Here is a 24,816-nt window from a genome sequence, read left to right as displayed (position 1 = left end):
CTTCAATATCGTTCGATGCGCATCTCTTTTCAAATAAATTCGAAGCCTGATTTGACGACACGTGGTAATGTAATCAAGGACACAACACGTGGCGCAAAAAGAAACACAAGCGGAAGCTCGCGCGTATGGCCTCTCTCTCGAAAGCTTCGGAGACAATCAGAGAGAGACAGGTAAAGCCCCAACCTTCCAGAAACTTCTCGGAAACTCCTGGCTATGAATAACCCTGGCATCTACCGGTCATCGTCAAGCCACGTTCCAACTGAACACGTGGAGTATCCGACTTGGCAACTCCCTTTCACTCGACAAAGATACGCGCCAACCTTTAATTCAATCAATTAGGGCACTCTCTCTCTCTCTCTCTATCTCTCTCTCTCTGGAGTCTGAAGTCTGAAAGTCTGAAGAGTCAAGGTATTAAGAGCTTGAAAGACACCGAACTCAAGAGTAAACCCAAAGTCTCAGACGAAAGAGAAGAGAAAAAGGAAGTAATAGAAAGAAAAAAGAGAGCTTCTGCGGTCTCTTTTTTTTTCTGAAACCGCCATGAATGGCGAGCGAGGAGGTGATAATAAAGCTGTGAAAATGGAGGAAGCAAAACAATCTTTGGTGTTCATGTGTGGTTACCTTCCCGGAGCATCACCACAGCGGTCGCCTTTGATTTCTCCTGTCCTCGTGCGGTTACCGCCTTCAATAAGTTCTGGAGATTCATGGAAGGGTGTTTGTCGTGGTGGGTGTGGATTCGCAATGGCGATTTCTGGTGAGACCTTCGAACTTTGATTTGGTTTTCCAATTCGATTTCCGATTTGTCTGTTTTTTTTTTTTCTTCCCCTCGGCATTGAAATGGAAATGCTTCAAGCTGTTGGTACTTGGTAGTGACCGCTTTCTTCTGTCTGTAGACTCTGTACTCTAAAATTAATTTTACGAGAAATTTCTTTCGAGATTACGGTTTATTGAGTGATTTCTGTATCTTTGCTTTTGGTTGGATTTCATCTTGTTTTCTGTGTTCAACTTGATGCTTGATTTATTTATTTCCCATGTATCATTGCACTGTATTGTGAACTAGCAGTGACATTTGTGCTGTTGTTCCTCCCTCATGTTTTGTTGGTGGATTCTTGTAAGTTGTTATGGCTCTTTCTCATTTACCTTGGGTTTTGTGTCTCAACACCTCTAAATGTTGAGGAGAGTCTTTTGACTGTTTCCTAGATTGTTCGTAGTTATTCTATTTTCTTCTTCTTTTGTTGTAGAGTTTCATCCAGCCCGTGTTCTTTTCCTCTAAATTTTCTTACTATATTAGTATTTTGCTTCGAACCTGCATATGCTTATAATGTTAATCCAATCAGAATCAGGAAAGCTCATCACGTGGGGCTCAACAGATGATCTAGGTCAAAGCTACCTGACTTCGGGGAAGCATGGGGTAGTGTGGCGCTTTTTTGCTTCTCTACTTCATCGAGCTTCTTTTTGCAATTTCTTTCTGAATTAGTCGTTCATATTCCTTTTTTTTGCTTTGTTAAGGAAATTCCGGAGCCCTTTCCTCTTCCTACTGAAGCTTCAATAGTCACAGCTGCAGCGGGTTGGGCCCATTGTGTCTCGGTTACAGGTAGTAATTACTTCTTCAGGTTTAGAGTATAAAGTATCTTTTGCGAGGATGATTATGAAGTTGCACCTGGAGTCGTGGAGTAAGTTCTGTTTCTGAAATTGCAGACAGGGGAGAAGTCTACACGTGGGGTTGGAAAGAGTGTGTTCCCTCTGGAAAGGTGATCGGAGATTCGTCCACAGGCCCCAGCTTAGAGAAGGATATACTTGAAAGACAGAATTCCATGCTAACTGAACAAGGTGATTTCCGTCACTCTACTTGTAATGGATGATGAACAGAAGCTGTCCTTTCTTTTTCTGTTGCATACTAATGTTGTAAAGGTGACAGTAAGCCCTAGGTCTCAAAGTCCAAGATCAGCCACTGGAACAGTATCTAGTTTTGACAATAGAGGCAGTGGAGAGGAAAGTACAAAACGAAGAAGAATATCATCAGCTAAACAAGCAGCTGAAAGTTCAACATCGGGTGATGAAACTCTCTCAGCATTGCCATGTCTTGTGGATTTAAGTCCGAGAGTGAGGATCACTACTGTTGCGGCGGGTGGACGACATACATTAGCATTGTCAGGTATGTCTAATTCCTTCAAAGCTGCCACTGCTGAACCCAATCCAGAATTGTGGAATACAGACCATTCACACTCAGCTATGGAGGATATATTGAGCTAAGCAAGATACTGATGTATGCTATTATCCCCAAAGTTTCAGATATAGGGCAAGTGTGGGGTTGGGGCTATGGAGGCGAAGGGCAGCTAGGTTTGGGTTCTCGGATCCGTATGGTATCCTCTCCTCATCCCGTACCTTGCATCGAGTCCTCTGGTTATGGAAAAGACAGATCTTCAACAGCTCCTCGTGGAAGTATAAATGCAGAGGGTCAAGTTTATAAAATTCCAGGAACTTATGTGAAGGGAATTGCCTGTGGAGGTCGACATAGTGCTGTAATAACAGGTCAGAATTTGATTGTCTGATGTTTAACCCATTTAGAAGCTTCATCAGATAATGAAGTGGAAAGTTATGGCACATAGTCAAGCAGATCATATGATTTACTATGTTTCTGTATCATTACATCCTAGTTTGTTTGGCTTGCATAGTTAATCAAATTTGAAGCTCCATTGACTGATAGAGCATGACATTTGATTGAACTGTCAATGCATTTCATGCCTGATGTGTACTTTAAATTCACTGAGTCGACAATAACATCCATCACTCATGTGTTCTTATTGTTTGTTATTTGACGCGTCAACAGATGTTGGTGCTCTACTGACTTTTGGTTGGGGACTTTATGGACAGGTGAGTTTCATTTGCCAGTTGCCATTTGTAGTGAATCAACTAGCTTCTCTTCGTTGTTTTTGATATATGGGTCATGGGAAATGTGTTATAGTTTGTATCAACTATGTTGGAGATAGCTAGTTTGGCAAGATGAAGCAATGTTTCTGGGTTTGGTTTATCATATAGCGACTGGCTGTAATGATGTATTCTCTACTCATGGTTCAAGGTTTCGATCGATACCTAAGAAATTTCCCACATTTCCCAGGTATCCCATGATTCCGATACCAAATACCATGTGACTTTTAAAATTCATTAGTTTCAACCAGTAACGACCAAAATTCCATCAAAATGTGGGAATTTTTTACTGGACCTATGGGTTTGACCATTTGGGTTGAACCAGCCTTTATAAAAGCCTTCTTAAATGGGAAACCAAGCCTTCTTATTTTGAAATTTCAACATTCTCCCTCTATTTCTTCTCTGTGAAGTGAGAAATTTGGGAAAACACTTAAAATTTTGCGCTTGTGCCATCAAATCCTCATTCTAAGTATGGATCTTGCACATTCATAGCAAATCTACCCAAGGAAGGGAGTTTGGACCAAAATGATAAATCACATCCCCCCCCCCCCCTTTTTTATTTTTTAGAATATACTTTGAAATATAGTAAAATGATGTAAATTTTTTATATGTTAGTTAGAATGACCTGAAAACCTTTTTATATGTAAATTTTTTTATAGAATATATTTGGAACCGCTTATACACTCTACTTGGAATTGAGTATTGAGTGTTGAGTGTTGAGACTTGAGACTTGAGAGATAACTCACAATTATGTAATATTATTTTTTATTTTGGATCTTTCACATTATGTTTTGTTTGTTTTAAACTTTTAATTATGTATTTCACTTTTTTAGTTAGTAACTTATATATGTACTTATGTAGTATAGTTTTAGTCGGCGACTCAACATACAGTAGCAAACTTTGGTCAACACCACAAGTATGACTTTATGTGTTTTTTCCATGAAATTAATTATGTGAATGAGTTATAAATGTCTAAAATAAGATGTAAACAAAAAATCAGGAAAAAAAAACACATTTTGGGAGTCGAAACCAAAGTTTCCATGGTTTCCTCGAAATTTCCCATATTTCGATTGAAATTTTGGTCTCCCCAAGGGTTGAAACCAGGTCGAAACCCAATTTTGAACCTTCTCTACTTAGTTGTGGAGCCTGATATAACTATAGGACCTCAAGGCAATGAGCAAATGGTGAACCATGTATCATTACAGAATGTGGAAAATCATTTTTTAGGTTTGTGTTGGTTGGGATTGATGTGGACGTGAAGAAATCATCATAGATAAATTTGAGAAAGTGGCAGGGTTGGGTTGGAGGAGGATCCATATGCCTCGTGGCTGATCCAACCCGGGAGTTTTTGTAAGTTGCCAATGCACCCTTAACTTTACCCAAGCTGCATACTATATTATGTTAGGCTTCAGGAATGAATATTATATAACCTCATAAAGCGTGAAAGTAACCCTTTTGAATATTTAGTTCATGTTGCTTCACTATTCTCCGTCCACCTCAACTTTCTTCTCTATTTCCATATGAATATGGATATATATGTCCATGGTACAAAAGACAGCATAACTCATAAAACTTTTTACATAATCTCACTTTTGTGGCACTTGACATGAAATGTGCTATGCTACTTGTGCGATTGAAAGTTTCTGCACATGTTGCAAAAAATCTTTAGTGATGTCACGTAACTAAGGATTAAAGTATCGGTATCGGTTGCCGTATCGGTCGGTCAAAATTAAGATACGTATCGGAGGGTATCGTATCGTATCGGAGATACACTAAGATACGCTAAAGATACACACATAAATGGATAGGGAACACATTTTTATACACTTTTGCATAAAAAAAACAGTTAAAAAAAGCTATATATAACATGTAGAATGCATAAATATTTAAGTAGAGGGTATCGTATTGATAGACAAATATATTGAGTTGAAAATGTTCAAAATGATGAGGTTTGAGTTTCTTACAGTTTTTTCTTTCCTCATTGCCATTGCCACTGTGATGAGTGCCGTGAAGAGTGTTGTGGTGGACCAATATATTTGAGTAGATCTAAGAAATAAAAAAAAAAATTTGAAACCCTCACTTTTTTGGGGAAAAAATGTGGGTTTCATTTGAAATCATGTATTTAGTAATTATAAGTTATGACATTATTTTTAAGAGTTGAATGAACTAAATTTTCTAAAAAAAAAATAAAATTTTGGGGATTTTTTTTAAAAATTAATTTAGGAATAAAAAAATTTAAAAAATATATTTTTTTGAGAAAAATAAAAAATTTCCATGGAAGTTGTAGAACACTTGTTTTTACATAACATATAAAAAATCTAAACATTTTTAACCATTGAGCATGAGTAGATATAAGAAATTTGAAAAAAATTGAAACCCTCATTTTCTCTTGAAAAAAGTTTGTAAATCCTTATAAATCCAATGATTTCATGTAATAATGATGCACAAAATGTGATTCTAAGTATGATGAACCTTAGATTTATAAAAAACCTTGAAAATCTAAGGTTAAAGTTGAAAAAAGTGAGTAAAGATTCAAGAACTTACTATTCAAATGTTTCAACTTTCAAGTTCAAGCCTTCAAAGTTCTTCTTGGACTATGTTTCTCTCATTCTTTGAACCATTCACTTCCACAATGTTTCTTTCAATCTACCATTTGAGTCTCCAAAATGGTGTGTGAATCAAAGGGGAAGAAAGAAGCAAAATATAGAAAACTGTTGGTGAGAGTGTGAGGTGTTTGTTTCAAACAACAAAAAATTCACACTTAAGTGGCCCGGTACGATACGGCTCGATACTGCACGATACCTTCGATTCGTACCGATACGGTACCGATACTCTCGAGAATTTTCAGATTTTCAAAAGTTCGTATCGTAGAGTATCGTACGTATCAGTATGGATACGGTACGATACGATACGCCGATACACAAAAAGAGGCCCAAAATTTCCCGTAGCGTATCGGTATGTATCGTGCCGATGCCTACCGATACAGATACGTATCGGCCGATACGGCACGATACGCACCGATAATTAAAACCATGCACACAACATATCTGGAAGTTATGGAAATGTGAGGAAATATGTTTTCTTTCATTATACATTTTTACCTACCTTCTCAACTACTATATAAAACGTTTCTATTTTCTGTTTTTCTTTCTCAAAATATTTTGCTTTACTATGTTTCATCGAACCAAACAGAGCCTCATCAATTCATTTACATAACTTGCTAATGTCTCAACCAAACTGTTTCACCACTAGATTGATTACTAAGTAAACCCTATGATATGAAATAGGACTCATCCCATTATGTCCAATTTGTGGGGCTCGGCCTAAAAGAAAACCACTATTAGTCGGATTGAGCTACTTGCTGGAAAGCCTGCAACTGTTATTGCAGGTTCTGTTTGTTTCAGATTGTGTGGGCCTTCAACTTGGGCTCAATTTTAGGATAGTTTTCATTCCCAAAACCCCAGGTTGAATGAGTCTTGAGAGAGTTCTGAAGGTTGAAGAAGGAGCAAGTTCAGTAATTACCATTAAATCCTTCATGTACTGATTTTACCAAATAACCATTCTCTCTTAAAGTCATTTTGTTTAAATTCCCATTCTTATTTAAAATTACAGAAGGCCTTCTACTTCGAAGAAGTAATTCCAATTTGGTCCTCTTCACTTGTTACATCACATATAAGGTGTTAAACTTTTCCTGAAATTATTGCACTGCCACTGATCATATTATTTGAGTTGTTTAACACCTGGGGGGAGGCCCTCAGGCCCATAAAAGATCCAAACCAGGGTTTTCGAACCCCGGATTGCATCAGTCATTAGGGTCACGAGTTTTAAGAAACATGGAGCCCAAAATTTTCCACTTAAGTTGACACACTAATGCTGTCTTGAAGAGAGGTTTGTTGGTGATTTTCCAACTATGGGTCTCTAACATCATTTATCGAAGCACCCAAATGGTCATCCTGATCGAGGGACTTGATTTCTTGATTTCTTGATAATTGATAAAGCAACTGTAGTCTGTGGAATTGACTTTTAAGATGAGTCATTTTATACCATGCATTTCATACAAGAATTCCATTTTTGAAAATGTTAAAATAATGCATTATTATAATAATGGTTTTAGGGCTTATATTCAAACAGACCCTCAAGACCTTAGGGACTACTTAGACTACTATAAGGACTACTTATTTTGCTATAAATAGAGGACTCTGCACATTAAGGCACAAGTCCATATTCCACAATTCTTCATGGTATCAAAGTAGATCAGCAAACCCCAAACCTCAGTCTATTCTCATCTCTTCTCCTCCACGGTTTACCAGCCCCACACCGCTGCTGCTACCAAACCACGTATACCCTGCAACCTCAAACCGAAATCCTCCAACCCTGCACCAAAAACCTCACCAAGACCATCGCTGCCTGCAATCGCAACCACCATACCATCACTGCTTGCAAACACAATCACCGCTGCAACCTGTGACCTGTACTGTCACCGCTGAAACCTGTGCTATTACCCCACCTAGCCTCACCGCTGCAACCTCACCAAACCTGCGACCTGCGGCCTGCGACCTGCGACCTGCGATCTGCGATAGTACTGCTGCAACCTGTGACCATCACCGCTGCTTCCGTCGACAAACCGCGAGCATCACGAAGCTTCCGTCCTCCCTTGCCAAACCTGCAACCACCGACAGCCCTGAGTATCACGTAACCTCATCACTGCAACCTCCCAGTTGCTATCTGCAGTCCATCGCCATTACCACCAGCATCCAATTCCCTAAGCCAACTAGACTCCAACTCCAACTCAGATCGTAATCCTTAACCAATCCTAAACTGACCATCCTAAACCGGCTAGACCTAACCGAATCCCAATCCTAAACCAATCCTAAACCAACTTTACCCAACTCTAAACCAACGAGACTAACTAAACCTCACCTAAACCAATCTTACCACATGTGCTAGCCTAACCACGCATTCAAAAAAAAAAAACCCACTCTAGGCTCTCTATAAAGGGGCCAATTTTGCCTCTCCTAGGCTTTCTCCCTCAGTGGTAAGTGGTCTCCCACTAGGGGCCTTTCTTTTAGCGTTGCTTATATTCAATCTATATGCTTAATTAGATTTGGATTGGTTGTCCTCTCTTAATTGCTTGTTGAATCTGCACCCATGGCGTCTGAGGATTCTGGGATATCAATTACTCAGGAAGTGGGGGTCGTTCCTCTGGTCATGGCTATTCTCTCTTCCCTACTAGCACCATCAAGTTGGATGGAAGCAACTATCTGATCTAGTCCCGGTCTTACTACCTGTCGACTGCTGGTCGTGGTTATGTCAGTTTTCTCACAGGAACTTCAGAAAGTCTTACTAGCAAGTGCTGCTCAGGATAAATGGGATGCTTCCAAATGGATGGTAATGCCCTATCTTATTAATTTTATATCCCCTTCTATTGCTCAAACATATCTATTACTTGATTTTGTTGCTAAAATCTGGAAGGCGTCTAAGGCCACCTATTCCCACATGAGTAAGCATGCCCAGTGTTTTGAACTAAGGAAGAAGGTCCATCGGCTACTCGGATGGAGCTTTCTGTGGCTTAATATTACTTTGATTTGCAGGGTATGTGGAATAAGATTGATTATTATAAGACTTATCAACCTGTTTGTGAGATTGATGTTACTGGGTTTAAGAAGCGTGAGGAGGAGCTCCACGATTATGATTTCCTAGCAGATCTCAATGTGGAATATGATTAGATTAGCGCTAATGTGCTTAATCGTGATCCATCACTCACCCTTGAGGAAGCCTATTCGATCATTCAGGCTGAGGAACAATGTCGATTTGAGATATTACAACTTGTTTCTTAGGATTAATCCGCTCTTGTTTCTTCTATTGGTGCAGGTTTCCGACCTATTACTTTGTCATCTTCCGACAAGTTGGTTGTCAAATGTGACTATTGTGGCAAGGAACATCACACTAGGGAGATTTGTTGGAAGCTTCATAGACGTTGTGCCAACTCTAGCAGGAGTAGTCAGGGTCGTGGGAAGAACACCCAAGCAAATCAGTCTGAGACTACAACTGATTCTGATAGCTCCACTACTACAAGTGCCTTGTTATCTATCGACGAAATGGCCATGCTTCGTCGTATGTTGACTCAGATGGGATCCTCTATTGCTACTGCTGCCTTCTCTTTACCAACTATCACTGCCTCCCATTTAGCACACTCGTGTACTATAGTTTATGGCCATAGTGCATCTGTGGCCCCCCAATCCTGGATAATTGACTCTGGGGCTATTGATCACATGACTGGTTTGCCCACCTTTTTTCTACCTATTGTCCTTCAGGTAATACTAAAGTTTGTGTTGTTGATGGTTCCTTTTCACCTATTGCTGGATCGGGTTCCATTCAGTGCTCTCCTTCATTATCATTGTCTTCTGTGATACATGTTCCTAAGTTTTCTACTAATTTACTGTCAATTGGTAGTATTACCAAGGATATGAACTGTAAAGTCACTTTCTTTCCTACTCAATGTGTGATTCAGGACTTGGTGACGGAGGCAATGATTGGCAATGGTAAAATGAGTGGTGGTCCTTATTATATGGACATTGGTCCCTCACAGGCTCTACATACTTTATCCGATTTGGCACTCTCAAAACTTGTGGGTTGACATTGGCATCTGGGTCACCCCCCACGGGGCACTTTATCTAGATTATTTCTGGCATTAGTTAGACATTGTTGCATGGACAAGTTTGTTTGTGATGCGTGTGTTTTGGCAAAACAAACTCGGAGTGTTTCTTTTCTTTCTGATAATAGAGGTACTGTTCATTTTGCTTTAATTCACTCTAATGTTTGGGGCCTTACTAGTCGTGTCTCTGTTTCTTGCTATAGATGGTTTGTCACTTTTATTGATTGTCATACTTGTTCTACTTGGATCTATTTATTGCATCATAAGAGTCAAGTCTTTCAATGCTTTTGGGAATTTTATCGCATGGTTTGTACACAATTTGATGCTAAAATCAAGATCTTGCGTAGTGATAATGGGAGGGAATATATGGATGGTTTTTTTTAGTCCTACCTCGTTGATCATAGGATTATTCATCAAACCAGTTGTGTGGTTACCCTAGAGCCGAATGGAGTGGCTGAACGTAAGAATCGTCATTTACTTGAAGTTGCTCACTCCTTGATGTTTGAGATGCAGGTCCCTGCTACCTATTGGAGTGAGGTTGTCCTTACTACTGCCTACCTCTTCAATCGGATGCCTTCATGTGTGCTTGGTTTTAAGAGCCCTATTGAGTTATCTGGGTGTCATACTTTTGTTGTTCATCGTGGACTTCGGTGTATTTTTTTGGGCTATTCTCCCACTCAGAAAGGCTACCGGTGCTATCATCCACTTTCTCGACGGCTCTTTGTGTCCATGGGGGAGTTATCAAGTTGTGAAGAGGTGATCCAGATTCCTACTTTTGATTGTCCTTTCCTTACCATAGGTGATAGTGCTACTCAGAGGAATGTTGAAAACAAATCTATGGATTTGAATGCTCCCATTGACCCAGCGGTTACTGTTCAGGGGGAGCCGGATGCTCCCAATCAGGGGGAGAAACAGATCCAGCAAAAAACACAGGATGGTCTAGTGATATAGGTATTCTCTCGCAAAAAAAGGAGAACTGACAGTACCACCGTTACTTTATCGCTTCTTGATCCTGAGTCTTCTCTCCCAGGCATAACCTTTCCTCTTACTTTTGATCAGTCTCTTGATGTTCATATTGCTCATAGAAAAGGTAATAGGACTTGTACCTAACATCCAATTTCCAACGTGGTGTCATACAATGCTCTTTCCCATCATTATCGTGCATTTGTATTTTCTTTGTCCTTTGTTCCTATTCTTAAAACTGGCAGAAGGAAAATGCAAAACCTGAGTGGAAGCAAGCAATGAATGAAGAGATAAGAGCTCTTCACAAGAATAACACATGGGATCTGGTTGTTCTTCCCCTACAAAAGCAACCAGTCGACTGCAAATGGGTGTTCATGGTCAAGCGTAATACTGATGGGACTGTGGATAGATACAAGACAAAGAGTGTTGGCAAAGGGCTTTACTCAAACTTATGGAATTGACTACTCGGAGACTTTTGCCTCTGTGGAAAAAATGAATGTTGTTCGAGTTATCATCTTCTGTGCAGTGAACCAAGGATGGGAGTTACAACAACCAGATGTGAAAAATGTCTTTCTTCGTGGAGAGCTGACTAAAGAAATGTATATGGACATTCCACCAGGATACTCTAGTCCAAAAACACAAGGCAAAGTGTGTAAACTGAAGAGAGCTCTGTATGGATTAAAGCAAGCTCCTAGGGCGTGGTTTGGTCGCTTTCACAATGCTATGATAACAGTTGGCTTTATTCATAGTAATGCTGATTATACTCTATTTATTAAAAGAGTGGATGATCAGATCACGATGCTGATAGTATATGTGGATGATATTGATGTTACTGGCAATGATACAGATGAAATCCCTAAACTTGGTAAGGATCTTGAGATAAATGACCTAGGAAGGCTGAAATACTTTCTTGGTATTGCGGTGGCACATTCAACCAAGGGTATTGTTCTCTCTCAGAGAAAGTATACCTTGGACCTCCTCTCAAATATTGGTATGTTAGGGTGTAAACCCCTGGATATTCCTATTGGGGGTTAATTCTCATTTCAGAATCAAAGAAGGTGAACCGGTTGATAAAGGTCGGCATTAAAGGCTGGTTGGAAGACTCATATGTCTATCGCACACAAGACCAGACATAGCTCATGTAGTAAGTTTGGTGAGTCAATACATGCATGATCTCTATTCCTCACATATGGATGTTGTGAACCGGATCCTTGGGTACTTGGAGATTACACCGGGAAACAACATTTTATTCTCCCCTACAAATCACATAAGGATTGAGGAATACACTAATGCGGATTGGGCAGGTTCTCTAGATGATCATCGCTCTATTACTGGTTATTGTACATTTGTTGGTGGTAACTTGGTTATGTGACACAGTAAGAAGCAGTCGGTTGTGGCTAGATCAAGTGCAGAGGCTAAGTTTTGAGCTATGGCACACGGGATTTGTGAGCTACTTTGGTTGCAAAATCTCCTTCGTGACTTGGGTGTGTCATCCTGGTGTCAGTGCTACTATATTATGATAATCAATCAGCCATCAACGTTGTACACAACCCTGTTCGGTATGACCGTACCAAGCATGTCGAGATCGATAGGCATTTCATCAAGGAAAAGTTAGAGCAAGGACTTATCTGTATTCCTTTTGTGCGCAGTGAAGATCAGTTTGCAGATGTTCTCATAAAGGGGCTTAGTAGTAAATCTTTTTATTTTATTTTGTCCAAATTGAGTATGTGTGATATTCATACACCAACTTGAGGGGGAGTGTTGAATAATGCATCATTGTAATAATAGTTTTAAGGGTTGTACTCAAACAGAACCTTATGACCTTAGGACTACTTAGATTGCTGTAAGGACTATTTATTTTGCTATAAATAGAGTAGGACTCTGCACATTAAGGCACAAGTCCATATTCCACAAGTCTTTGGATAAAGATATTGAACCATGAATAAGTAATCTACCAAAGTGCAGAATAAAATCCAACTTGCTGGTTTTCACTTTCATCACCATTATCGTGGTAGATTCTGATTACTGAAGGAATCACGTGACTTTACACAATGGATAAATGTTTTTTCATTGGTTTTTTTTTTTTTGGTTAAGTGATAATGGATGGATTTGAGCTATATATTTGAATGCTAACTAATACTACAGGACTCTTGCTGATTTCTGGATGTGGCAATCTCTACGAAGTAGCATAGTTAAATACGTAATGTTTTAGTTTCTTCTGTATTTGGACAAAGTTAAAGGGCTTTTGCAATGAACCCTCTATGTTATGAAACTTCCAATAAATCCCAATAGGAGTTCGGACACAAGGATAAAAGAAGGAAGGGCCCAAGGGGGAAGATTTTTGTGAAAAGAATGCACGTGTTTGGCCCTAAAATTATTGGAAAAGTCATTTCATCTGTTAGTCTACAGAAGTGTACCAAATGCTTGTCTTCAGAAGAGGGGGGGGTGGGGGGAAGACTAAGAGAGGGTTATGCTAGAGCCTTTAGTAGGAAGTTGTAAGCAGTGAAACCAACAGATTACTCTAACCAGAAAAAGGTTGGGAGGGGGGGGGGGGACCAAAGGATAACATGATTTGGAAAGAAAGGGCATGGAGTCACTATATACTTTTACTCAATCAATTGCACGTGAGTGCACATAGATGGGATAGTGAGCAGAAAAGACAGCCCCAAAAAAAAGTACTGGCTTAATATCTTATTTTATATCATTGAGAGAGAGAGAGAGAGAGAGAGAGAGTTTTCAAACTGCATGAACTTTCCTAAAACTACACATTGTCTATGTTTACTATGGATACACTCATACACCATCTAAATACTTAAAATGTGTTTCATCCATGATTCAATGCTTTTTTTTTTCTTTTCGATTGATAGAATCTCGATCTTGTCTTTTCAGTTTATTAAACTTTTAAAATCGGTGGCTGAAGTGGTAGAAGTTTTTCGGTGCTAGCATTATTTTTTATTATTTTCAGTGGCATGCTACACCACTCTGCTTATGTTTATTCCCAACCGTAAAATTTGGAGTTTTCTGAATCTTTTTCCGACTATTGACTCCCTTTAGCATAAATATGTAGGAACTGTAGGAAAAGGTGGAGAAAAAGCCCAATAAAATGTTCAAGATGAGGTTCACTGGAAAAGGGAATTTATTTTTTCAACTTTTGGTTTGTGGCATGTTCTTTCCCCTGTTGGTGAAGATGTAACTCTCTTTTTAATGGTGTCTTTTGTTCCAGTGTGGGCGTGGAAGTACAGATGATGAGTTGAGTCCAGCCTGTGTGTCAGCTCTCTTGGGTATCCAGATACAAGGAGTTGCAGCTGGACTGTGGCATACAGTTTGCATTTCTGTTGAAGGAGATGTGTATGCATTTGGAGGGAATCAGTTTGGGCAGTTGGGTACCGGTGCTGATCAAGCTGAGGTACATTCTTAGACATGCAGTGTGTCAAATTTTTTTTTCTCAGTTCAACACAGGAGAAAGTAAAAGAACTCTTGATTGCTAGCTAAAGAGTAGGCTACCTCAGCATGGCACTATGGCAGAAATGTGTTGCACAAGCAAGGTTTGGTGATGGTAGTGTTTTCATGCTCATAGGAGAACACCATTTAGAGGCATAATGCAATAATTATTCTTGTTATATATTATGTAAACCTTAATATAATAAATTGTATGTCTGCAAAGTACGGAGACCGAACATAAAGAGTATATAGGCTTGCAGATTATGTAGGTAGTACCTGATTTAGTGCCAAGAAGAGAATATGTTTTTTTTTGGGATAAAAAGGAATTTTATGTTCCCCAAAACCCCCTCATTTTTCTATATTCCCTTCCATTAATATCTGAACTCTCTTCAAGTTGGTTAATAAACATTGTTGTCCTGGTGCCAAGTTGTCCTAGGAGAGCACCACATTAGGGGGCATATTTTACATATTCCACATATTTGTACATAACCCTTGCATTGTTTTCAGGTCATGGATATTATTTTTTTATGGGCACCTTGAAATATAAGGTGACTGGTCGCCTTGGGCATCAAGTCACACCTTGTCTCCTAGGCATCACCTAATCAATGCAAAGATGCAAAATAACAAACTTCTCCTGGGTAATACCAGGATGGAGTTTGAAACTTGAGTCTAGAAAACAGCGACTGAGTTGAGCAGTTGATACTACGTGATAGTACTGTTTTTCTTGCTTATGATGACTAGTGGATATCATATTAGACTTTTTGTCTGCCAAGCCAATTTGATTTAATGCATCTCACCTGGGAGATCGATAAATTAACCTGAGACTGTTAGTTTAGTATTCTCCCTGTTCTCTTAAAATTTGGTTATGTTTTTTGATAAGAGTCTATGTGACCGCCCAATTAATCAGGGCTCCAACTGCTTGTCTCCCTCTTTTGTTGCCATGCCAAGGGGGTAGCTATTCTAGTATTACAGTAGAGGTTACAACAGATTTTCTTGGATTGCCTTTCTTTCAGCAGAGGGTCTTGAGGTTTGGTACTAACTTTTTTTTTGTGCATCAGACTCTTCCTAGACTCTTGGATGCCCCAAGTTTGGAAAATAAGCATGCAAAAATTGTTTCTTGTGGAGCTCGCCACAGTGCTGTAATCACAGGTATGTCATCTGACTATTTCCCTGATGAAATGTACCTGCTAGGGCAAAATACTGTGATTTTTTTTTTTTTTTTTTTGGGTATCGTTAGGCAGATCTTTATGATTGCCATATTCACCTTAGTCTACCACAAAGCATTGGAAATACTTTTGCTTTACCTATATGAATCTAATTTTGCCATTGCAATCTATCTAGGGATTTTCTTTCATGGAATCAAAATAACTCATGTCTTTCTGGCTCCCTCTGATTGGAGTTGCACTGGTCGCAATGGAATCCCCGAAGCACCTCTTCCCTTCATCCTTGTTACCTTTATATCCAAGTCCATTATAAATAGATTGGTGAACCTAGAAACTGGTTCCTAAACTGATCGATTGATTGATGGATGTTAATTGATAGGTTCACATCTTATTAATTGGGTTGCCTAACCAGTTTTTCAAAAACTGAGCACAAATGGTATCAAATTGTTAACTTGCGGATTTAAGCTAGACGGTTGAAATCACTAGTTTGTCCCAGCTATGTTAAAAAATACTAGGAGATTTAAGGTAGAAATTTTGATGTGTTCAGTGTGATAACGTTGTCCTCAATTAGCTAGTTAACAAAAATAAAGTCTTGAGCTCTTTTATATGGTGAAATTCTTGTTGTGGTGCAATTTCCAGTGATTATTTTCATCCAGTTTACGTATAAAAATAATTCAATATATCACTTTCTCTCAAAGCTGTCTTTATCCATGCCATAAGACATTGTCTGAAGTTTTTGCTAGTCAGCCTAAGCTAACACTGTTTCAAACTTCCACAGTTCTAACATGGTACGAAGTTCTTGCAATATTACATTTAAGATTGTATGCTGATTTTGCATCTGATTTAACATTTCTGTCTGTTGGGTTCTTTCCAGAGGATGGGAAAGTATTCTGCTGGGGGTGGAACAAGTATGGCCAGGTATAATTTTCAATCCATGCCCCGTAGAAACACAAAATTAAACTTTCATACTTGTTTTCAGAGAGGCTCCAATGTCAAGTTCCTGGTTTGGTGTACACAGCTTGGTTTGGGTGATGTCATTGACCGCAACATTCCTGCTCAAGTTCCTATCGATGGTTGCCTCGTGAAGAACGTTGCTTGTGGATGGTGGCATACATTAGTACTAGCAGAGTCACCTACTTGAGCCAAACTTCTCGAAAGGAGCCGACACAGTTTTGTTAGGATAGTACTCTGTCGATTGAAATGCCTATTTATGCCAATTTATATTTGTATATGTAAATACAATTTCAGTGTATTCATATACATGTATATGTATCAATTTTTTCATGGTCCACAGTTGACCATGACTAGATCATCACTGTAAACCACTGATGTGTTTTTGTGTGTATCTTTATTTGATACAATTCGTCGTTGGCCCTGTACATATGAGAATGCATCAATTGCTTTATATATCAAGCTATTTGCCTAGATTATATATTTCCAAATTATATGAAATTTAAAAACAGACAATCCTCGTTTATTTCGGATCTGGATCCTCTCCATAAAGCCCATGGACCATAGAGTAATCCCACGGCTGGAAAGACCCGGACACACGTCTCGAGGTCATCCCAACTGTGAGATCACTTTATGGTCCATGGGTTCTATGGAGAGGAATCCTATCCCGTTTGTTTCTGCCTGCTCCCATGAGATACCATTTCGCTTAGGAGTAGATAACATGTTCTCTATCTTTCTTTTCGTATCACATTTTGTTCTGAGATATTTGAGAATCACCCACAATATTTCAGTGTTGATTCAAGATAATCCTTTGTTTCATGCTGTTGGAGCTATTTACAACTAACTAATTAAGAATTCTCTGATGTACTTGTACTAACAGTGTATCAAATAAAATGTGAATAATCCATCCTCTCTTTGAAACAAGGCAAGTTTTATTAGTGTTTCAAACAATTTTGTTTTCTCCAAATTTCTATATCTCTAGGGTCAATAATTTAATATGAACTACACCATAATGGTAGAGACTCCCAGAAGAAGATATGAAATGCAAATACCCAACCAACCCAAATCGGAAAGAAAACTGACTGAAATTATCCAAACTCAACCTTGATTAGAGACACCTTTTCTAGGAAAATGAGAATGTACCACATGTTTATATATACAAATGCATGTGCAATTTCTCAAAAATGTAACATTTATTTGGGCCTTGATGATTAAACAAAGTCGCTTCTACAGTTCTACCTTCTGGCCTTTTCTTTCGATAATATAAACAGAATAAACTGCGACAAATTCATGGCTCTTTTTTCCTACACTGTCCCTATCAATCAGCTTTTGTAGTACCAGGCTTCTTCCTATACAGAGAGGCTTCATGAATGTTCCTCATGGATCACATCAAGAAAAAGATAAAGGATTGTTACAGCTAAGGGAGATACCAAAGCGTACGATAAATATGGCATAACTTAAAAGAGTAGGTGTCCAAAAGAAAAAACTGCATTGAGGACCATCAAGCAAGCAGGCATCCCTCATGGAAGTTAGGTGCTAAAAATCTCGTCAATGATGAAAGATAACATTTTCATTCATCGAACCTGTACAACAGCAAAACTGGAGCCAGTTAACACCAAGCAAGAGCTTGAATTGAGGAAAAAGAACATTAATGCAAAATGAGAAAGCAGTGCCGTATGTCTTTCTTTCTTTCTTTTTGGGGTTGGGGGGGAGGATATGCAAATCAGAGAGGTGGGACTTAGGGATCATCCAGAGTCAACAATTGGCATATTGACCCAAAGGTGATAAAAAAAAACATGGTTAGAAATTCCACTCTGAAAATGCACCAATTTATGGAACAATAGACAAGAGGACTTCCCCTCATAGAGATGCTATGGGGACTTCCTTGCCCCTAATAAAAACCTGGAGGTGCAAATTTGTCAGAAGATCAAAGTTATACAAATGAGATACTCTGTATATATGGGTTATCCTGTCATCTGAAGCAAGTGGTCTGTGTGGGATGGGTACTACCAATGGAGCCCCCCACTAAGAAATGGACAATCCAACTCTGATGTATTCTACCTATAAAAAATAAATAAATAAATAAAACTCGGATGCAATTTTATAATTGAAAGAAAATGCAACCGATAAGATGGCTACGAAACCTCAATGGTTGTTCTTAAAAGTAGAAGACTTCTAATGCTAAAGAAATAGAACAGTCCTAATATCCAATGATCCTATCCCTCGTTAACTGCATAGCACTCTTGAAAATTTATTTATAGATTGTACATCCATCTATTAGCACTAGCTGCATTAAGAGACCCAAGGAAATGAGTAAGTAATTCTCAGTTGTAAAGGAAGAATGCTTACCAAAGAGTTCCACAAAATGAAGCTCAATCAACATGGATAAAGAAGTGAGGATGATATAGCCATCAATACTGAGGAACTTGCTGCGGTATTGAAGAACTGATGGATTTTGAAACCAGGTCTGAACCAGGGGACAATCTAATTGGGTGGTTAACAACAACTGAGTTGCTAACACCGAGTCTGTTCATGTCTCTAGCATTACTTGCATTTGTTTCAGGTTGTGAGGATTCCGTTACTGAGCGTATCTGGTCAAATCACATACATCAGTGATTATTTAGCACCAGTTGGATCAAGTATAGAATGAGCAACATGATTTAGTAAAAAAAAAAATATATATATATATATATATTTTTTTTGGGGAGGGGGGGATGAGAATAATTCCAAGTTACCATCTCAAGGCGCTTCTTGTGGAGATCCCCTGACAACTGCATGAACATTTCAAACGCATGGCGATTTTAATAAGATTTTCTACATTTTCAAAGTGAGACAATATCGAGAAAAACGGAATGCCAGGAGAATATTATCAGAGAACAGTTCTGCATCTATAATCTTGTCATTAATTGAATAATCAAAGCCTACTTTAAAAGACACAAGAGGCAATTCCTTACAGATTTCATTTGGTACTTTTGCTCGTCACTCATAAACCCTGGAATTGTCAAATGCCAATTTTTTTCTGCATAAATCATAATAACTTTCTGTATTAGATTCTTAAATTGAAAGTTCAGGCTTTAGCACATAAATGAGCAGGCAGAGTAATAACTGCAATCATCTTCATTGGCTATATTGCATATTCACAACACAAGCACTTGGATCAGGACATGAAGAGTAGGAGAATACCCTCTACTTAGGCCTGCTAGACCTGTGACACTACTGCAGAAGATTGCAGGGTTGAACCCCTAAAGTGGATCACATCACATCTGGGAGACCACCAACGCTGTAAACCCTAACCATCCAACAGTCACATGCCATCAAATGGTAAAGGTTAGAGTTGGCATGTCGCAATTGTTATCATATTTTGAATAGGATCCAAAGGCTGGCTTAAGGTCTAGGGTTCCTTTCGGATCCTAGTTCTACTTCAAACAACAGTGGGATGCTTACATATTAAAAATCCTAACTGTGGATCTAGAACATGTTTCTCTATTGCATTTTCTGACTTCTGAGAGACATTGACCCCTTGCAAGTGAATTATAATTGCAAGGGATAATAGGGCTCTCAGTATTTGGAGAAAGTAAGGAAATGGAGACCATGGCAATACAGTTAGTCCCATAATACAAAGATGACAGACAGCACCTCTGGGATGTTTCTCTTTTGCTCGCTTATGGTTGCATTTTTCTTTGTTTTAAGTTATTTCATTGGCATTCACAGGAGCCTTCCTGATATTAATGCAGCTTATTACATATGGTTATTGGTGTCATAGGGATATTCCTGGTATTCTGAAATTTGTCAAGTGAGGTTATTTTGGTAATTTACAATAGCAAGAAACGTGTATATATTTGTGAGGGGTATTGAAAGGGCAATTCTTGTTTCCCTCCCCATATTCTTCCCTCTTCTTATCTCTTTTCCTTCTCTTCTATTTTCTCTACTGCAGATTACTGTTAGTATTGCATCCCATTTAGTAACACAGCTGGTTTCAGACCCCAGAATTGGAGGAAGCCATTCCTACATGGACTCCTATATGCCAGATGGCAGCTTAGTCGAAAGTGTAGGAAACATTTTCATCCACTGCCCTGTAGGAAATACTTTCCCAAGTATGTGGGTGTGTTTGAGTGTAAGCATAGAAGACAGACCTAAATGCAGCAATAAATCCTTGGATTCTAGTATTGAAGATTTCCTATGTTTCGCCAGATTGCATGCAAATGTTGTAACCTGCAACAAGAGTACTTCAGTCAGGCCATGCTGAGATAAGATTGTGTCAGAATTCTTCAAATACACAGGCAGAAAATCATCAACTATTATTCATAATTCAAGTTACCAACAAGATAAGACTGTAAGATGCAGGCATAGCAGCCCACCTGACATATATGTGGGAAGATCAATCCACATTTTCAGGGGTCGCATTAAGAAAAATGAATGTCCAAGATCAATTCAATCAGGTGAAGTAACCAAGTGATCAGCATGCATTTCAACCAGCTAAACAATGTGGTGGAACCTCAGATCCCTAATCCACCACCTAAAGGCAAAGAACTCACTCAGGTCGTAGGTTCATGAACTGAGAGCAAGAGGGGACTGAAATGCAAAGCCTTAAATATTGCATTTACTTTTATATAAATCACGCAACAAAATAATTCATATTATATCCAACAATTTTCCTTTGATAAAAAAATGCTTAGAAATGTTTTATAATATTTATAAGCATAGTTGTCACAACATCTAGGCGACCCAAGGCGTTGGAGGGGGGCCTGGATGCAAGGTGACCCTGCTCTAATACTATGAATTATATCTTCTTCCATTTGTCCATCTCGATATGTGAGTGAGCCCAAATAGAAGCAGCTATCACTTTGACGTATCTCCCTACATCTATTCTAATTACTTCTTTTCATGCCTAATTTACAGAAGTTACACTGCACAAATTCTGTTTTAGTCCCACTTATTTTAAAAGCTCCCAACTATTTAAAAAAATAAATAAAGAAATAAATAAATAAAATAATAATAATAAAATCCTCCATGACAACAATTTGCTGGTGACCCCTTCAAGCAAAACTGTATCATCAACAAACAAAATAGTTGCATATACACATGGAACTTTATCTTGAATCTCTCTAACTCATTCTTATTTAAGTAAAGAATTATAGACTTGGAGCTGATCCTTGATGTAATCCTACTGCAATTGGGAATTGACTTGTTTGCTCACTCATTAATGCAGGAGTAAATTATAAGAAACTACCCCAGTAGTTTATAACCCCAAATAATACAAATAGGAGCAAGAAACAAAGAAATAAGACCATCAAATAAACCTCCAAAGATACAATACCCATACAGGAGCAAAACCAGCCCAAAAACCAACCCGATAGGAGAGAGAAAGACTTGCTATAGAGCTGGAGAAAGAAAGGTGCGGCCAGGTCTGTAGGAGTCCAATTGAGCTACACTCTTAGGCGTAGATAGTCCCTAGGGAGGGTACAAAAACCCCCAAAGTTGAGAGGATTCTGACGGCTGGTTGTGAAGTTACAAGCTTTCTTGATTTTCTAACCTAGGAGAAATAATCACAGGCTTCAAGAGAGAGAATCAATTCTGGTTTGTAACTTGGACAGATCTGAACTTCCGAATACTCACAACAGTCGTATACTTCAACAACAGTAATTTTAGGATAAAATAGAAAGCTTTAGACAAAAAGAAACAAAGGGAAAAGTGGGGGAAGAGCGGTTGTCTCGGCCCGGGCTTCTCACCCACAGTTATCCCGGCTGTTCTAAGAAATTAACTGCAATTATTCTTTATTCAAATATGAAATTATGAGTATATAGACTCCTCTATTTATAAAGGACAAAATAGTAATCAAACTACTACTAGTTTCCCAATAGGACTAGACACTCCTACCACAACTAGGAATTCAAAATTGGACTAGGAATAATAAACCTATGTGGAAAACAAATAGAGTCCTAAGACAATTTGGACTCGACATACCATTTACTCAACTCGATGGGCCTAATGGCCCACTAATTAATTAAAAACAACTACTAATTATTCCCCTAGCCGATGGGCTTAATTGGCCCTTATTTGTACTTAGCCACTCAGGTGGATCAAGTAGGGATTCGGCTGGCTTCTTGGCTGGACCCTAGCCACTCAGGTGGATTAAGGCTGGACCCTTCTTCCTCTCATAATTCCTTCCATGATGTGCATCTACATCACTCATGGTTCTGTCATTAGTCACTATGCCACCATATATATCCTTTATTACATCAATATACCTACTTGCAACATTTTCCTTCACTAAACCCACCAAATAATTTCTCTAGACACTCTATGATATGCTTTCTCTAAAATCAATGAAGACAATGTGAGGATCCTTCCTAATGTATTTTTCTTTTGGAAACCTATCTTAGGGCATCCTATCATACGCCTTCCCTGTTTCAATCAAAACCACGTGAAGATTTTTTTCCTTCTCTCTAGATCACTCCATCTATTGGATAAACAAAAAGCTTAAATTGTGAATTTTATAGCATGATTCCAAACTGAACTTCGATACATTGGTTTTGTTTCTTAGTCTTTCGCAATCTCTCCTCTAGAGCTTAATTACCAAGGCACTTATTTCATATATCCATGTCCAGATGCATACATATTCCATACATATATCAATGTGTTTATAGTTTTATACACAATGATCATATACATGAATCACACTCTTATCCTGCTTTATAAGGGAAAACATGTTATGAGCATCACCGAATCAATAAAATCATCTGCTATCTCTAGAAGAAGGTCTTCAACTTCAAGATCCAACTTCCCCCTTGAATCCACCTGCAGTACAGCCAACAGAAGACCGTCGGGACAAATTTAAACAAGAAATAGATCAAAGAAAAGGTGATGCATTATGATAAAAGAAAAAAACTACACTATTTTGTCATTTCATATAAGGAACATCAAAAAGGAACAGAACTGGAGGAGGAAAAAAAAAACTTTAACCTATGTATAGTTTAATAGCAAACTAAAACCCTCGTAAATGAAACTAGAAGTATCTTTTTCTTTTCATATCATGAATTTTGAGCAGCAATTGCAATAAACATATTCATGAAAACAGAAATACTCAGATCATGCCAAAGTGTTCATCTTGACACGACCTCATTGGTTGATTTAATTAAGAAAAATCTCAAGAAACATTTTAGGAGAAAATAAAGACTCCCAACCAAACAGAATGCAGGTATGTGCCAGGCACAAAAAAAGGGCTATTCTGCTAAGATTTTGTGATCTCATCGTGAAAACCCATGATGTGATAGGTAACAAACATGCGCCTCTATGCTATTGGTGGATTAACTTTCATTCACAATTACGATTCTAGTTATAGTGAGTTTGACATAATTTTAATCTTCCAAATAAAATCACAAACGAGGGACTCGGAATGCAGAATCTACAATTATGAGTTGAATACAATACACTAAGAATGCAGGAAAGACCTGTGAAACCAGATCCTGTATTTTTCTCTTTCCAAGAAGTTGATTGCTTGCTTCTATTCCATGGCTTGAAGTCCCTCTTGGTGTTGTTGCGTCAGATGCAGGAGTATCAGGCTGTAATCCAGTCAAACTAAACGATTTCTGGACAGTGGGTCCTGACATCCTTGGAGAGTGTTGCCGCTGTTGCAAAGGTTGTTGTAGATGTAGGTGTTGGTGTTGTTGTGGTTGTGGCGGTGGTTGTGGCTGTGGCTGTGACTGTGATTGTGGCTGTGGCTGTGGTTGTTGTTCTTGCTGCTGCAGTTGCTGTGTGCCCAGCTGTGGCGGCTGCTGAATTAGTGGTGATATTTGTTGCGGGTTCAAAGCCATGGATTTTTGAATCATTTGAGGCGATGAAGCAAGTTGTTGTTGCAGGAAAGCCTGTCTCTGCTGTTGCTGTAGATGGTACGAAGGAGAGCCTGGAGCAGAAACTGATGGTTGCATTTGCTTCAACCACGGCTGCTGCAATAAGGTATTTTGCATCAAAGCCGATTGCCCATTTTGACCCAATCCAGATAATTGTGGGTTCATGGAAGCAAGTGAGGATGTCCTTGGAAGGCTTTGAGCCTGTAGCTTCTATATATAAAAGGATCATCAGAAACATACATCCAAAAACTGTAATAATATATTATGTGATTCATTGACTTTATTTCAACAATATCACTTTAGATAGATTGGAATGGCTAAACAGGATTCTCGTAGCTGACCTATCTAGTTGGGATAAGGTTTAGCAAATTAGTTCAGTTGGGTTGTATTGACTACATTCAACACTGCAAACAAAAAGGGGAATAATAGAGGCTACCAAATCAAGGAGGGCAGAAGGCTACAAACACAAGATCTGGAACAACCAAGAGAACTGAGGACAATATTAATAATGACTTCTTACTAGCGACTGTCCAGTGTTTGAAAAAAAAAATGGAGAAAAGTTTTTGTAGGTAGCTTAGTGCTCCAGCAAACAAACTGCTACAAGAATTGGTTCAAGCTATAACACGGGTTTGTTCTAACAACACAAAAGCCATTTTAAGATCATTAACTCTTTGAACAAACATATTTCTTTCAGATATTTGGATAAAAATCCTAGAATCAGTTCTGGGGCACCTCAGCCAGCCGAACATCCCAACTTGGAGATTAGCTCCCCAATTTGGGAAGTCCATGTCCCCCAAAATATAAGGCTCTGTGCATGTAAGTTGACCAAGGAAAGGTAAACAGTGGTAATTTACCAAAATAGGAGAAT

At 38.7% G+C, this 24,816-nt stretch overlaps 2 protein-coding genes across 10 annotated transcripts; one reads left to right on the top strand and one right to left on the bottom strand.

The window, feature by feature from the left end:
- The first annotated feature begins 344 nt into the window (after positions 1-344).
- Positions 345-16,528, top strand: LOC122073917 (ultraviolet-B receptor UVR8-like). 9 transcript variants are annotated; one of them, XM_042638626.1, is made up of 12 exons: positions 357-751; positions 1,335-1,408; positions 1,507-1,591; positions 1,696-1,827; positions 1,916-2,152; positions 2,290-2,529; positions 2,828-2,871; positions 10,094-10,336; positions 13,767-13,949; positions 15,043-15,133; positions 16,022-16,065; positions 16,166-16,528. In XM_042638626.1, exons 1-12 carry the CDS (start codon positions 538-540, stop codon positions 16,286-16,288), a joined length of 1,710 nt encoding a protein of 569 aa, XP_042494560.1. In that variant the 5' UTR covers positions 357-537; the 3' UTR covers positions 16,289-16,528. The 9 variants fall into 9 exon arrangements, 7 of the variants coding, with proteins under 7 accessions (XP_042494565.1, XP_042494560.1, XP_042494559.1 ...); XM_042638625.1 differs by having other exon boundaries at positions 2,284-2,529; XM_042638629.1 differs by lacking the exon at positions 2,290-2,529 and having other exon boundaries at positions 359-751.
- Positions 16,529-17,272: 744 nt separating this feature from the next.
- LOC122073181 (transcription initiation factor TFIID subunit 12b-like) lies at positions 17,273-24,175 on the bottom strand. Its single transcript, XM_042637718.1, has 7 exons — positions 23,550-24,175; positions 22,822-22,896; positions 20,232-20,310; positions 19,053-19,117; positions 18,834-18,869; positions 18,448-18,689; positions 17,273-17,681 (listed from the first exon to the last, which is right to left on the bottom strand). The coding sequence occupies exons 1-6, from the start codon at positions 24,111-24,113 to the stop codon at positions 18,510-18,512; spliced, it is 999 nt and encodes a 332-aa protein (XP_042493652.1). The 5' UTR covers positions 24,114-24,175; the 3' UTR covers positions 17,273-17,681; positions 18,448-18,509.
- Between the last annotated feature and the right edge of the window lie 641 nt (positions 24,176-24,816).

The sequence above is a fragment of the Macadamia integrifolia genome, chromosome 3 (genome assembly GCF_013358625.1).
Source record: "Macadamia integrifolia cultivar HAES 741 chromosome 3, SCU_Mint_v3, whole genome shotgun sequence".
Taxonomy (NCBI): Eukaryota; Viridiplantae; Streptophyta; class Magnoliopsida; order Proteales; family Proteaceae; genus Macadamia; species Macadamia integrifolia.
The sequence above is the reverse complement of the archived record's forward strand: the minus strand, read 5'-3'. Positions and strand labels throughout refer to the sequence as shown.